At 37.9% G+C, this 16,372-nt stretch overlaps 2 protein-coding genes across 2 annotated transcripts in view; one reads left to right on the top strand and one right to left on the bottom strand.

Annotated features, from left to right (window-relative positions):
• Nucleotides 1-16,372, bottom strand: part of M1AP (meiosis 1 associated protein) — a 79,428-nt gene that overhangs the window by 36,315 nt on the left and 26,741 nt on the right. The window contains exons 3-4 of the mRNA XM_055312364.1: nt 10,788-10,973; nt 8,913-9,081 (exon numbers count right to left, since the gene is read on the bottom strand). Of these exons, the coding sequence (XP_055168339.1) occupies nt 8,913-9,081; nt 10,788-10,973 (355 nt within the window). The remainder of the gene's footprint in view (nt 1-8,912; nt 9,082-10,787; nt 10,974-16,372) is intronic.
• Nucleotides 4,740-5,566, top strand: LOC129501329 (vesicle-associated membrane protein 3-like). Its single transcript, XM_055312367.1, has one exon. It carries the CDS (start codon nt 4,750-4,752, stop codon nt 5,062-5,064), a length of 315 nt encoding a protein of 104 aa, XP_055168342.1. The 5' UTR covers nt 4,740-4,749; the 3' UTR covers nt 5,065-5,566.

Genomic DNA, 16,372 nt, shown 5'->3' with positions numbered 1-16,372 from the left:
TCTCAAAATCTAAAAGAAGCAAGTCAGACACAAAAGAAGTATGTATTGTATGATTCCATTTATATAAAATGCAAATTAATCAAAAGGCACATCAGTGGCATATGCTAGGGAATGAGGGAGGGAAGGAGTGTAAATGGGCAAAGGAAATCTTTTAGAGATGATAGAAATGTTCTGTATTTTGATTGTGGTGGTGATTTGTGGGCATATACAACTGTCAAAACTCATTGAATTTATACTTTGAATGGGTGCAATGTACAGCATATAAATTATTCCTTTGTAATGTTGGTGAGGAAATTTTTTAAAATCTCAATTTTCAAATAACTTTAGATTTTCTGTTGAGAGCTTAAAAAAATTCTTTAATTCAGTTTAGAATAAGGAAGAACGAACATTTTCTGAGACCATGGCTTCTATTAATGAAATAAGCAGATGTCTCTGTGTTGAAACTCTTTAGGTAATAAATACAACAGTGGTTCTAATTCAGTCTTAACACCACAGGGAAATGACTTTAATGTGGTTATCAAAGATAAACTCAACGAACAGCTGTATATTCAGCTTATTTATTCATGTTTCATTTAATGGACATTTAAGTGGTTTCTAATTTTTTGGCTTTTTGAATAATGTCAATATTCACATTCAAAATGTGTTTCTAGGTACATATTTGTAGAAGTTTTTCCAGGGATATTCTCCTAGGAATGGAATTGCTGGATTATAGGATATTGTGAATGTTACTTTACAACAAAATGACAAGTTGTGTATCAGTTTACATGCTATCAGTGTATAAGAGTTTCTAATGCTCTGCTATTATCAACACTACAGTGAGACGTCTTATTTTTTTGCTAACTAGTGGGCATAAAATGGTATATCATTATTTCAATTTGTATTTCCCTGCTTACTAATGAGGGTGATAAATTTTCTTCTATTAATTTGTCACTAAATTTCCTCTTCTGTGAAATAACCATTCAGATCTTTTGCTCGTTTCAAAATTGGATTTTTTAAAGAAGTTGTTTATTCTGGATACCAGCTCTTTATTGGTCATTTGAATTAGATATATAGTTATGATTGGTCTTATCACTTTCCTATGGTGTCTTTTGAGACTCTGGAGGGGAGTATTCATTTGTTTTTTCCTTCCTTCCTTCCTTCCTTCCTTCCTTCCTTCCTTCCTTCCTTCCTTCCTTCCCTTCCTTCCCTTCCTTCCTTCCACTTCTGGAAGAGTTTGTATAAGATTGGACTGATTTCTTCCTTGGAAGCTTGATAGAACTCAGCTGAAAAGCCACCTAAGATTGGTACATTACGGGAAACATTTAGATTTTTTATTTGAGTCAAATTTGATATCTTTTAAGGAATGTGTCCATTTTTTCTAAATGTTTGAATTCATAGTTCTATCTGCAGTTATGGTCCCTTTTCCCAACCCTAACATAGTTTCTTGTGTCTTTTTCCTTCAGTAGTTTCACCAGAGGATTCTCCATTTATCAGTTTTTTCAAAGAACCAATGTTTGAATTGTGGATTATTTCTATTGCCCTTTTCAACAAAGGCAGTAAAGAGAATGGGCATTTCAGTATGTGAAATCTGGAATCAAACTGCTTAGACTTGAATCCTTGTTCTATCTCTGAGAAACCTTGGGAAAGTTAATTTGGATAAAGAACTATGCCTTAGTTTCTTCATCTAGATGCATGAGGATTAATAAGGTAATAAATGAAAATCACTTATTTTTTTTAAATCTATTTATTTATTTGTTTATTTTAGATAAAGGGGAGAGGCAGGAGGGAGAGAGAAAATCTCAAGCAGGCTCCAGGTCCAGTGCTTGAGCCCAGGCTTGATCTCACAAACCTGAGATCATGATCTGAACTGATTGATACTGAGTCAGATGCTTAACCTACTGAGCCACCCAGGCACCCCTGTGGAAACTAGAACAGAAAGAAAGTATTTGGACAGTGTTTAATAAATGTTGCTATTATTATGATCCATAAACAAAAGTTAGAGTAGATTAAGAGACTGTGGCTTTTATTTCATGTATCTTTTCCTTGAGGCTCAAAACTTACAAATGAGTAAAGCCAACAGCATTATTAGCATTATTCCCTCCATCAATGGCTCTTTTATGGGGTTAACTTTGGCTGCTAGAATTGGCAGGCTCGCCTAGACCCTAAATTTATGATCAAGATTCAGCATTAGTGATCTGCTCTAATGAGCAGAGTTGGCATAATATATGTAAGAGGGCATATAAAGGTAAAGAAGCCTCCCAGCTTCCTCTGTGGGAGTTATACCTCCTATCTCTATTTCATAGACTAACTTCCTAGTCCTCTTTTAAGAGCAGAAGAGGAACAAAATGGATAAATAATGGAAAGTAAGGCTACAAAATCTGTGGGAAAAGTTTTATAATATTATGTTACATGAAAACAAAATACCACATATATGAATTATAACTATGTAACCTAAATATAATGTGCAAAACAATGAGAAACAATGTGCAAAACTCAGTATAATTGGGTGGTAAGATTATGAATGGTTTTAAATTAAAAAATTATTTTATGGTCGTATCTTCTTTTTCAATAACAAAATTATTAGAACTTGAAATGTTCTCAGTAAAAAGGTATATATAAAACGGTTCTATTACTATCAGTATCAACAGGTAACATTTATTTACTGCTCACACGTGCTAGGCTCTGTTCTAAGCGCTTTACATGCAAGGTGTATTTAATTCTCATAAAAACCCTATGACCCTCTTATTACTCCTATTTTGTAAATGAAAAAATTATGGAATAAAAAGTTTAAATAAGCTGTTCAAGGTCACATAGTTCTTCAGTAAAATGTAAAAATCCAACTGGACGGTTGAATAAATAGTGATGAATTTATACAGTAAAATGCCTCACAGCTGTTAAAAGGAGTAGATTAGATCTCTATGTGTGAATATGCTAAATAGGATAATTAGCTAAATGAAAAAATAAAAATGCAGACATAACAGTGAGTACTTTATAGTTACATTTTTGTGAAAGTACTGATAACAATAATAATGTTACATGTGTGTCCATGTCCATGTATAGTTAAGGAAAATGATTCAGCAGAAAGTGCCCTTGCTGTTGATGGTGGATATCTCTGGAGGGCAGAATTTTGGGTCATTTTGAACTGTCTATATTATACTTCTGCAATGTTTCAATTTGTACAACTTGTAATAAAAAAAATGTTAAAATGACCAGACAAAAGCTACTACAAAGAGAGCTAGACTGGATCTTTCAGCTAAATTTTAAAATAAAAAACGCACCAGTTAGAACAAGCAGGAACATATGAAAGGAAGTACCATTTATGCAGTTGAGAGAAAATACAGGGGATCCCTGGGTGACTCAGTGGTTTAGTGCCGCCTTTGGCTCGGGGAGTGGGCCTGGAGTCCCGGGATCGAGTCCTGGGATCGAGTTCCGCATCGGGCTCCCTGCATGGAGCCTGCTTCTCCCTCTGCCTCTCTCTCTCTCTGTGTGTCTCTCATGAATAAATAAATAATATCTTTAGAAAAAAAGAAAATATATAATAGGCAATACAGTCTGAATATTTATAGAAAAACTTTACTGATATGAATGTGATTTAAAGTTAATTTGTCATTTTATTTCTCTTGCCTTCGTGGATGTATCTTGCAAGAAGTTACTGTGGCCAAGTTCAAAAAGGGCGTTGCCTGTGTTCTCCTCTAGGATTTTGATGGAATCTTATCTCACATTTAGATCTTTCATCCATTTTGAGTTCATCTTTGTGTATGGTGTAAGAGAATGGTCCAGTTTCATTCTTCTGCATGTGGGTGTCCAATTTTCCCAGCACCATTTATTGAAGAGACTGTCTTTTTTGCAGTGGATAGTCTTTCCTCCTCCTTTATCGAATATTAGTTGATCATAAAGTTGAGAGTCCACTTCTGGATTCTCGATTCTGTTCCACAGAACTATGTGTCTGTTTTTGTGCCAGTACCACACTGTCTTGATGACCACAGCTTTGTATTCCAACCTGAAATCTGGCATTGTGATGCCCCCAGCTATGGTTTTCTTTTTTAATATTCCCCTGGCTAGTCGGGGTCTTTTCTGATTCCACACAAATCTTAAGATGATTTGTTCCAACTCTCTGAAGAAAGTCCATGGTATTTTGATAGGGATTGCATTAAATGTGTAAATTGCCCTGGGTAGCATGGACATTTTCACAATATTAATTCTTCCAATCCATGAGCATGGAATACTTTTCCAATCTCTTTGTGTCTTCCTCAATTTCTTTCAGAAGTGTTCTGTAGTTTTTAGGGTATAGATCCTTTACCTCTTTGGTTAGGTTTATTCCTAGGTATCTTATGCTTTTGGGTGCAATTGTAAATGGGATTGATTCCTTAATTTCTCTTTCTTCAGTCTCATTGTTAGTATATAGAAATGCCACTGATTTCTGGGCATTGATTTTGTATCCTGCCACACTGCCGAATTGCTGTATGAGTTCTAGCAATCTTGGGGTGGAGTCTTAGAACTCATAATCTTTTCATTTTAGATTTTGTTAAAAAACTTCCTAAAATGTGAGTCTACCTTCTTCATTTCTAAGTTTGTTTTTATTTTGATGATTCTGGATCTTGCAGTCTCTCATCATCTTTATAATTACTTCTCACTGCACAGGACTGCACTAAAGGAGGCAGAATTTGACTGAAGGACATTCTCTCATAGTTACTTTTTAAAAATAATCTGCATCACCCGGCCTTCGGTCCCGCTGCGCCGCTCGGCTGACTGTCGCCCGCCGCCGCCAAAATGTTTTCAGGTGCAACCCTAGGGTCAAGTGCTGCCTCTGGCAGCAACCGAAGACTTCAGCAGACACAAAATCAAGTAGATGAGGTGGTGGACATCATGAGAGTCAATGTGGATAAGGTGTTGGAAAGAGATCAGAAACTCTCAGAGTTAGATGATCGTGCAGACGCGCTACAGGCAGGAGCATCCCAATTTGAAACAAGTGCTGCCAAGTTGAAGAGAAAATATTGGTGGAAGAATTGCAAGATGTGGATGATAGGGATTGTCGTCGTGGTCATCATCATCATCATCATCATCGTGTGGAATGTTTCCCCGTGAACAACCAGTGTGGCCCCAGCCTGCTGTTCAAGAAATCTCTTCAAGACATTTGACTTAGAACCTGCTATATTCTCAAGCTTGCCTACTGTTCTATCTAAACTGATTATTTTCTGTTTGTTACTGTAAAGTTCAATTTCTAGGAAATGTGCCTTTGTTTTTGTAAGCACTCCAAACTTGAAGTGCAGCTGCCCAGCCCATACCTAGCCCAGTGCCTTCCGAGACTGCTGTGTGGCTGGTGATGAGGATCTCTTAAGTTCCCGAGTGTTGTTAACCTAGAAGTGATGTTGTCTCATTAATTGCCATTAATTCCAGTTAAGGGAATTTGTTCCAAGTTAGCTATCCCTGTCATAGGACATCTTCAGAACCACATTCTTAAATTTAGGTAATCAGATTTCCAGTTTGTGCCTTCCAGAAAGAACACTACTGCCTAACGCAAATCTGTAACAATAACAGACTGTGCCTTATTTTGCTATTTTTCTGATTCCATAGAAGAGAACTCTCTACTGTTTATAAGCACTACTGACTCCTGCACTGTATTTAAAATAAGATGCAGATAAAGAGTTTTTGCTCTTAAAAAAAAAGTAATCTGCATCAACATTTCCCTGTAACTGGCCTAGAAGTAAAAAAAAAAAAAAAATTATTTAATTGATGATCATGGTTACCAGAGTTAAAATTATAGATAGACTAAGAAGTGCTTGAATTAATTCATGGTATTCTTGGGCTACAAAGGGAAGCTATGAGTGTCTGACATATGAACCTACTATCTGAGTTGATGTAAGACAAGGTGACCATTACCTCTCCCAAATAATTTGGTTTTTCCCAAACATTCAGTTATTTTTTTCAAGAAACATTTATTGAAAATCTACTATGTGTCATGCTGAATGATATATGTGAGTGATACAAAGATTCATTAGACAGCCTCAGGTAACTTAGAGTCCACTTGGGACCTGGCCATTAAAAAACAAATCTCATCAATATTAGACCACCCATATACAAAAATTTTCAGAAATATTAACAGGATTAGCTGACTTAAAAATATTTTATTTATTTGAGAGAGAGAGAGAGAGAGAGAGAGAGGAGGGAGAGGGAGAAGCAGACTCCCCTCTAGCCCAACCTGGGGCTCAATCCCAGGACTCCTGGATCATAACCTGAGCCAAAGGCAGACACGTAACTGACTGAGCCACTCAGATTCCCCATGATTAGCTGACTTTTACTAAACATTTATTATGTACTAATTAACAGACACAATCTCATTTAATCCCCACAACTACTGCATAGGGCAGGAATTAAGGCTTAGACCAGAATAAGTACCTTGCCCAAAGTTGCACGGCTAGTAAGTGATAGAAGTGGGGTTTAGACTCAGACAACCTGATTCTGGAGCACTCATCTTTTTGAGAATGAGAGAAGTTGCTTTTACTAATCTCTTCATAAAGACACCAAGATGAGGCAAACATCATGGAATAAAATAATTATGAGGAAAGTACAGGCAAACTGGGAAGATTTCAAGCTATGAGCCATACATTTACTTAACCCACAAAGAGGAATCACAAGCAATATATGGGATGATGTATTATTTATAAGGAAATAGGAAGTTACTGGAAGAATCATTAGCAGTGACACAAGGTAGAAAGCTGCCTTCCTGAATGTAAAAGCTCTTCTATACAGCTCTAGCCACTAACTATTCTAAATAAAGGCATCAGGTGGCCTCAGAGTACTCTGAGCTCTGTGCTACTAGAGATACATTAAGTTCTTAGTGGATATAGTCACTGAAGGGAGAAAAGGACATAGTCCATGCCTGATATACCCATGGCCAAAGAGAAAGAAAAAGAGCTTCTCTCTCAGAGATTCGGTTTGAAAACCTACTTGGGAGGACTCTGGAGGCCCAAGGAACTATGATGGCCTCACTGGGTCATGGCCCACTCTGTGACCAGGAATATAGGGGTGTTACTAGGGAATGGGGATTCAGGAGATGCTGGGAAGACCAAGAACTGCCTCCACAGGTATCACTGTCATCAATTCATTCAACAAATATCTCCTGTAATCTAGGATATGCTACATACTGAGACACAGAAATGAGTAAGACAAATTCCTAATCCCAAGGCATGTAGAATTTAATGCAGAGAGAAAAGATATCAAGTAGTTTACAGATTAGATGAGAAGACAAAATTATCACACAATAAAACAATGGTGAACAATTTTCCACGGCATACATGCTAAATTGTTCTAAATTGTTTGGTATAGACCACAGGTGATATCATTGTTCTAAGGAGAGGAAAATCAACACAGTAATTATGAACATGAATTAGACCTTAAGGGATGGGGAGGATTTGGCTGGAAGAGGATAAGGGAAGGAACACAGAGGAAAGAAGAGGGAATTCAGTGAATTCCGTACGTGAAGATGGAGAGAGAAAGAAAGACATTCAGTGAGGAGACTGGCTTGAGAAAAGCAGAGTGTGCCAAGTGGGTGAGAGATCATAAACACACAACTAAGGCTGGTTACCCTCCCTCCTGGACCAGAACAATATCAGTGGCCTCATGATGCTAGAAAGATCCACATGTGTCAGGATTTGAGGGGAAACACACCCTTAGCTTTCAACTCTCCAACCTAATTAGCAGGTTATTCAAATGTGACCAGGAAGAGATAATGGTATTAGAAGAGTGGCTCTTCCCATGTGCACAACCTTGGAGGAGGCCAATACATCTGGAAAGGGCTGCTGAAGGGTGAATAACACTTGAGTGTTGGATAAATTAAAACTGGTTAAAAGTTTCTTAAACTCCAAAATTTGGGCATTTCTCCTTGACTTCTGATCAAAATCTTTTCATAAATTTCCATTGCCTTAGAATGAAATCTAAATGTCTTAGAATGGCATATATGGTCTTTCTTGATCTAATCTTTGCCTACCCTTACAGACTTACTCCCTGCTTCTGCCTGACTGGCTCTAGTCATAGGGAACTATGGGCACTTCCCTGAAAGCTGATTATTTTGCTTTCTCATGCCTTTTGAATGTCCTTTTCTTCTTCCTCTAGATGACTAATTTCTACATGTCCCTTAAGACTCAGTTTGGATATTTTCTGTTCTAGGAAATTTATTATTTTATTTTATTTTTATTTTTTTTTTGTTCTAGGAAATTTAGAATTTTTAGTGATTTATGTAGGATTTATTGGCAGGGACCTGGGCACCAGTGGTTGCTGGGTTGGGGTACGGTTGGGGACACCATAGTTGGGAGGCTGGCAACGTTATGGGGAGGTGGGAAGGATGCAAGAGGCAGGGCATGTGTGAGTTGAGACTCTAATCCCCTGGCACACACTCTATTGTTCCATCACACTTCACTTATAAAACATAAATTCAAAGATAAAATTATTAAGAATCTCAAGAGAGCAACCAAAGGGCATTAGGTCCCAAGCATAGGGTGTTTCTGAATGCAGGGCCCCATGTGACTGTACTGGTCATAAGTCCATGAAGCCAGCCCTACATATGTCTATTTATTCAGCATTGGTTATAATAGCAAAGTGTAATACACCAAATTGTTCATTAATAAATGATTAAACAAACTATGGTTCAACTACACAGTAAAAAAAATCATGTAGCCAAAAATAAGACTGATCTATAGATATTAACACAGCTGTCCAACACACAAAGGTTATAGAATATTATGTATATCATGATACCATTAAAATAGTAAATATATACTTAATATATGTTAGGCCTATATATACACCTAGAAACACCTGTCTGAACTGTTGTGAAATCTGTTGGTTTCATTTGATTGAAGAACAAAAAAGACCATGGAAAATAGTCTTTCTGACTAGTCATGAGAATTCTTTTTATCGCTTCCTTTAATTCTTACCGTCGCTGCTAGGCTCTTCAACAGGGGATCCTGAGTCCATATACTCTAGGACTCCCTTTGTGATCTCAACCACCTGAAGTCTCCTGACCCTGACTAGGTCTGTATCTTTCAGTCCTTCCTCCAATTGTCTCACCACCTTTTTTCCAGGCTGAGAAGTCAGAACAGTAATCTGGAAATAAATCCAAGAATCAATGTGTGAAATGTACAGAATGAAAAACAGCAGTTTACGTCTGGAGGATAGATATAGCAGAAGTCTGTGGCAGTGACTCCTGTCTTTAAGGCAAAAAAGAAGATGTCATGGTAACTTACAACCAAATTTCATTTGACAGATTCTGGTGGGAGAGGTTTGATGGGACAAATCATCACAGGACCCTTCCAAACAGGTGAGGCCTACCCCAGAAAGTGACCAATGAGAAGTCATCCCTGTGTTTTAGTTTTTTAAGATTGTTTGAAGCACTGGTAGCATCTCTCATGCTCAGAATGCTTTTATTTTACAAGGTGACAAAGGAAATAAAATCTTTAAATTCCACTAAGTGTGTACTAAATATCAAAGCCTCTATGCTTCTTTCTCTCCTTATTCAACCTGTATACAAGTGAGCTGTTTCTTTTGCTCTCTTAACTCTAAAATGTATTCCCCTTTGACCAATATATCTAACCTAAAAGAATATTAAGGTGTTTGTGTATAATCTGAATATTTTATTTCACCAATAAATTTTATTTCATTTATTAATGAATAAATACATTATATGTTTTCATTAACAGTTTTGTCTCAAATTTGAAAATCTGGAAGGCAAATATTAAATTTATGCAATTCTCTTATGTACTTGGACATTTCTTTTTGGTGCTTGGATTTTTTTTTTTTTTAGAAAGAGAGAGAGAGAGAGTGTGTGTGTGTGCATGTGCATGTGTTTATGGTGGGGTGGCGGGTGCAGAGGGAGAAAGAGAGAATCTTAAACAGGCTCTACCACCAGTGCGACACCCAATCCAGGGCTCAATTTTATAATCCTGAGATCATGACCCGAGCTGAAATCAAAAACCAGATGCTTAACCCACTGAGCCACCCAAGCACCCCTGTCCTTGGACATTTTTGATTAATAAAGAGGGACACAGATAAAAGCACAATTATTTTTTAAAATGCATCTGTTTGATGCCTGAGGTTTCCAGAGACTGAATGTGTTTTAACTCACAGTCACTCATGCACGTAGTGAAGTACCCAGGCATGACCTTTTTTTTTTCTAAAGATTTTATTTATTTATTCACAAGAGACACACAAAGAGAGGCAGAGACACAGGCAGAGGGAGAAGCAGGCTCCATGCAGGGAGCCCCATGTGGGTCTTGATCCCGCTGAAGGTGGCGCTAAACTGCTGAGCCACCTGGGGTACCCCCCAGGCATGATTACTTGTATTTTTAAAGATTGTCTTAGTCTGTACCAGATAGCAATCTTTAAATTTGCACATTTGCTAAGTCCAAGAAGAGCTACTCAATTTGATTAAGAACAACTGTAAATTCTTAATGGTGCCCAGGAAATATAAATATAGACACTAATACAGGCGGTTTAACTGCTGTTTAACTGCTTTACAAGTTCCAAAAATCCAGAAGCAGATGGCATATTCAGATTTTATTTTGATTTCAGTTTTCATTATAATTCATTTCAGCCCATATTTTTAGCATCCCCCTCAATGTCTAGCTCTGTATTAAGAATTGCACAGGCTATAGAAAAAAGGGAACATATATCTTGCCTGCAGGGAGATGGCAATCTAGCCTTGAAAATTACCATCAAAGTGTATGAAACAAAGAACAATATAAGGATGATAAATAATGAAGCATCTAGATGGGCTGAGATGGGCTTAGAGTCCTATGGCCAATATCTCTTACCTCCAGAGAAGTATAGCTCAGAGATGTACCTGTGGTCACGTGTCTGCTGTACTGTTTGAACTGCTGGAGCCCATCCTGTACTGCCAGCTGCAGAGAAGTGCCATGTGGTCTGAAACAGCCTTCTCTCTGCAACATGCGGAGTTCTGAGATGCAGGCGTGCAGCCTTGCAAAATTCCCTTTCACTTGCTGCAGAGAAAAATGAACCAAAGATCTTTAGTGACTGAGGTTCCATATTAACTGGCAGCCTAACTTCATTATCAATTACTCCTCAGGGGTCCCTTCCCTTCCCAAAAATCTATTTGATTCACATCTATTATGCTCTTGGCACTGCACTAAAAATTTCCCTATACCAGAGGAAAGAAAATTCGCAAAGGACTTTGATTATATGGAGTTACCAGAAATAGAAAAGAAGTGTTTGAGCTCATCACTCACCTAAAGGAAAGTCCAGTTGTGATTGCTGAGTTTTACTATGGGATGGTCTGCAAATTGGAGGCTTAGAAGGGTCACTCTTAAATATTGTCTTTAATTTCTTAGTCAGTCTAGGCACTGGGAACCTCTTTACTTCCCAGAAATGAGGATTTTTATGTGGTTGATCATTTCAGAACTAAGGTCTTACCCAGTCTGCTCCTCAGGATCACTTCAGTAAAGAAGAGGTGCTTGACTTAGTCTGCAGTCAGCTCAGGGAGCCAATACATAAACCCCTAGTTCTACCTCACCTCCCTTTATAAAAGTTGCTATCAGGAAGTAATCTAATATAACCTGATTCTTAGATCAATGTTACCTCTCCTGAGGATGTATACATTTTGAATAATTTTGGAATGAAAATATGTGACACTATTTGAATTCCAAGCATCAATAGCAGATGGGGGTTGGGTGGGGAAGAATTATATTTGGGGTGACAAAGAGTAGAACTGAGCAATATTTACAAAATGCACATAAAATTCATGAGCATGAGTGACAATACTGCCAGGGTACAAAGACTGCTTAAGTCAACCCCTGCCTCACTCAACTCTATAGCTGCTTACTTTACTAACATGCTCCTCTCCCTGAGTTTCTGGAAAAAAACACAAAAAATAGAATGTAATTCTTATGCAAAGAGAATTTATAATTTAGATAGGAAGATAAGAAACCTATTCAAAAAAGAAATGAGAAAAAAATGAGACCAAAGGCCTTCAAAAATTTCTTTTCACGCACTCCCTAAAAGAATCTGAAGAATGATATATTCATTCATACATTCATTTACTCATTTATTTCAAGTTTTTACTTAAATTCCAGTTAGTTAATGTACAGTGTAATATTAGTTTCAAGATTAGAATTTAGTGATTTATCATTTATATACAATACCCAGTGCTCAGCACAAGTGCCTTCCTTAATTCCCATCACTCTTTCAACCCACCACCCCACTGACCTACCCTCCAGCAACCCTCAGTTTGTTCCCTATAGTTAAGAGTCTGTTTTTTGGTTTGCTTCTCCCCTCCCCCATGTTCAGATGTTTTGTTTCTTAAATTCCACATGAGTGAAATCATATGGTATTCTTCTTTTTCTGACTTATTTTGCTTAGCATAACTCCCTAGCTCCATCCATATTGTTGCAAATGGCAAGATTCTGTTCTTTTTTTTTATGGCTACTAATTCCATTGATATATATACTACATCTTCTTTATTCATTCATCAGTTGATGGACATTTGGGCTCTTTTCATAATTTGGCTATTGATAATGATGCTATAATCATCAGGGTACATGTATCCCTTTGAATCTGTATTTTTGTATCCTTTGGGTAAATACCTAGTAGTGCAATTGCTGGATCTTTGGTTACTTATTATTTTAACTTTTAAAAATTATTTTAACTTATTTTTAACTTTTTGAGGAACCTCCATACTGTTTTCCAGAGTGGCTACACAAGTTTGCATTCTGACCAACAGTGCAATAGGGTTTACCTTTATCCACGTCCTCACCAAAACCTGTCATTTCTTTTTTTTTTTTTTAATTTATTTACGATAGGCACACAGTGAGAGTGAGAGAGAGGCAGAGACACAGGCAGAGGGAGAAGCAGGCTCCATGCACCGGGAGCCCGACGTGGGCCTCGATCCCGGGTCTCCAGGATTGTGCCCTGGGCCAAAGGCAGGCGCTAAACCGCTGCGCCACCCAGGGATCCCCAAAACCTGTCATTTCTTGTGTTAATTTTACCCATTCTGACTGGTGTGAGGTGATATCTCATTGTAATTTTGATTTGTATTTCTCTGATGATGAATGATGTTCATGTGTCTGTTATTATCTGTATGTCTTCTTTGGAAAAATGTCTCTGCCCTTTATTTTTTATTTTATTTTATTTTTAAATATTTTTTTAAAGATTTATTTATTTATTCATGAGAGAGAGAGAGAGAGAGAGAGAGAGAGAGAGAGAGAGAGAGAGAGAGAGGCAGAGGGAGAAGCAGGCTCCATGCCGGGAGCCCGACGCGGGACTTGATCCTGGGACTCCAAGATCGCGCCCTGGGCCAAAGGCAGGCGCTAAACCGCTGAGCCACCCAAGGATCCCCCTGCCCATTTTTTAAAAAAAGGATTTTATTTATTTATTCACATACAGAGAGAGGCAGAGATATAAGCAGAGGAGAAGCAGGCTCCCTGTAGGGAGCCTGACACAGGACTCAATCTCAGGACCACATGCCCTGAGCCAAAGGCAGTTGCTCAACTACTGAGCCACCCAGGCATCCCACCTCCTCTAGGATTTTGATGGATTCTTGTCTCACATTTAGGTCTTTCATTCATTTTGAATTTATTTTTGTGTATGGTATAAGAAAGTGGTCCGGTTTCATTCTTTTGCATGTTGCTGTCTAGTTTTCCCAAAACTATTTGTTGAAGAGACTTTTTCCATTGGATATTCTTTCCTGCTTTGTTGAAGATTAATTGCCCATATATTTCTGAGTTCATTTCTGGGTTTTCCATTCTGCTCCATTGATCTATGTGTCTGTTTCTGTGCCAGTACCATACTGTCTTAACCACTATAGCTTTCTAATATAACTTGAAGTCCAGAATTGTGATACCTCCAAATTTGCTTTTCAAGATTGCTTTGGCTATTTAGGGTCTTTTGTTGTTCCATACAAATTTTAAGATGGTTTGTTCTAGCTCTGTGAAAAATGCTGGTGGTATTTGGTAAGGGATTGCATTAAATGTGTAGATTGCTTTGGGTAATATAGATATTTTTTAAATTTTTATTATTTTAAAAATATTTTATTTATGAGAGAGAGAGAGAGAGAGAGAGAGAGAGAGAGAGAGAGAGACAGAGACATAGAGGGAGAATTAGGCTCCCTGCAAGGAGCCCAATGTGGGACTCGATCCTGGACCCCATGATCACACCCTGAACCAAAGGTAGACACTCAATCACTGAGTCACCCAGGCATCCCAATATAATTTTAACAATATTTGTTCTCTTAGGGTGCCTGAATGGTTCAGTCTGTTAAGCATCTGCTTTTGGCTCAGGTCATGATCCTGGAGTCCTGGGATTGGGCCCCACATTGGACTCCACTCAGCGAAGTCTGCTTCTTCCTCTGCCCTTCACCTCACTTATGCTCTCTCTAATAAGTAAAATCTTAAAAAAATTTTTTTGTTCTTCCAATCCATGAGCATGGAATATCATTCCATTTCTTTGTGTCATCTTCAATTACTTTCTTCAGTGTTCTAAAGTTTTCAGAGTACAGATTTTTTACCTCTTTGGTTAGGTTATTCTTAGGTATCTTACAGGTTTTGGTGCAATTGTAAATGGGATCGATTCCTTGATTTCTCTTTTTGCTGTTTCATTATTGGTGTATAGAAATGCAATCTGTATGTTGATTTTGTATCCTGAGACTTTACTGAATTTGTGTATCAGTTCCAGCAGTTTTTTGGTGGAATCTTGGATTTTCTGCAAAGAGTATCCTGTTATCTGCAAATAATGAGAGCTTGACTTCTTTCTTCTCAATTTGGATGCCTTTTCTTTCTGTTATCTGATTGCTGAGGCCAGGACTTCCAGTACCATGTTAAATACCAGCAGTAAGAGTGAACATTCCTGTCTTGTTCCTGACCATAAGGGAACAGATCTCAGTTTTTCCCCATTGAAGATACTAGCTGTAGGTTTTTCATATATGGCCTTTATTATATTGAGGTTTGTTCCCTCTAATCCTACTTTTTTTTTTTTAATCATGAATGGATGTTGTACTTTGTCAAATGCCTTTTCTTTTTTTTTTATAATTTTTATTTACTTAGGATAGTCACAGAGAGAGAGAGGCAGAGAGAGAAGCAGGCTCCATGTACCGGGAGCCCAATGTGGGATTCGATCCCGGGTCTCCAGGATCACGCCCTGGGCCAAAGGCAGGCGCCAAACCGCTGCGCCACCCAGGGATCCCTCAAATGCCTTTTCTGCATCTACTGAAAGGATCATATGGTTCTTAACCTTTCCTTTTTTAACATAGTGTGTCACACAGATTGATTTGTGAATATTGAACCACCCCTGCAGGCCAGGAATAAATCTCACTTGATTGTGGTGAATGATTCTTTCAACGAATAGTTGGATTCTATTTGCTAGTATTTTATCAAAAATTTTTGCATCCATGTTCATCAGATATATTGATCTGCAGTTATATTTTTGAGTCTTTGCCTGGTTTTGGTATCAGAATAATGCTGGCCTCATAGGATGAATTTGGAAGTTTTCCTTCCATTTTTATTTTTTGGAACAGTTTGAGAAGAATAGGTATTAACTCATCTTTAAATGTTTGGTAGAATTCCCCTGGGAAGCCATCTGGCCCTGGACTTTTGTTTGTTTGGAGATTTTTGGTTACTGTTTCCATTTATTTGCTGGTTATTGATCTGTTCAAGTTTTCTATTTCTTCCTGTTTCAGTTTTGGTAGTTGATATGTGTCTGGGAATTTATCCATTTCTGCCAGGTTATCCGATTTTCTGGCATACAATTTTTCATAATATTCTCTTATAATTGTTTATATCTTTGGTATTGGTTATTTTTCCTCTCTCATTTGTGATTTTATCTGGGTCCTTTTTCTTTTCTTTAATTTTCTTTAAATTTTTATTTATTTATGATAGTCACACAGAGAGAAAGAGTGAGGCAGAGACATAGGCAGAGGGAGAAGCAGGCTCCATGCACCGGGAGCCTGATGTGGGATTCGATCCCGGGTCTCCAGGATTGTGCCCTGGGCCAAAGGCAGGCGCCAAACTGCTGCGCCACCCAGGGATCCCTCCTTTTTCTTTTCTTTTTGATTAAGTCTGGCTAGGGTTTTCTCAATTTTATTTTCTCAGGGAACTAGTTCCTGGATCTGTTCTATTGTTTTCCTAGTTTCTATATCATTTATTTCTGCTCTCATCTTTACTATTCCTCTTCCCTTTGCTCTCCTTTTCCTCTTTCTTGCTTCCTGGAACACAAGTGTAAGAATGGTCAACTTGGCCTACAAGATAGTAGCTGTGTTGCAGATGGTAGTAAGATGGTAGAGAACAAGCCAGGAGAAGCATGGTTCCTTATTAATTATGGAGTTGTCACACTAGGCCTTGATTGCCTAAAATTACTTGAGAGAGAAACTTATATCTTATTTAAGCTACTTTTA

The sequence above is a fragment of the Nyctereutes procyonoides genome, unplaced genomic scaffold (assembly GCF_905146905.1).
Source record: "Nyctereutes procyonoides isolate TBG_1078 unplaced genomic scaffold, NYPRO_anot_genome, whole genome shotgun sequence".
Lineage (NCBI taxonomy): Eukaryota > Metazoa > Chordata > Mammalia > Carnivora > Canidae > Nyctereutes > Nyctereutes procyonoides.
This window is presented reverse-complemented; position numbering and strand designations above follow the sequence as displayed.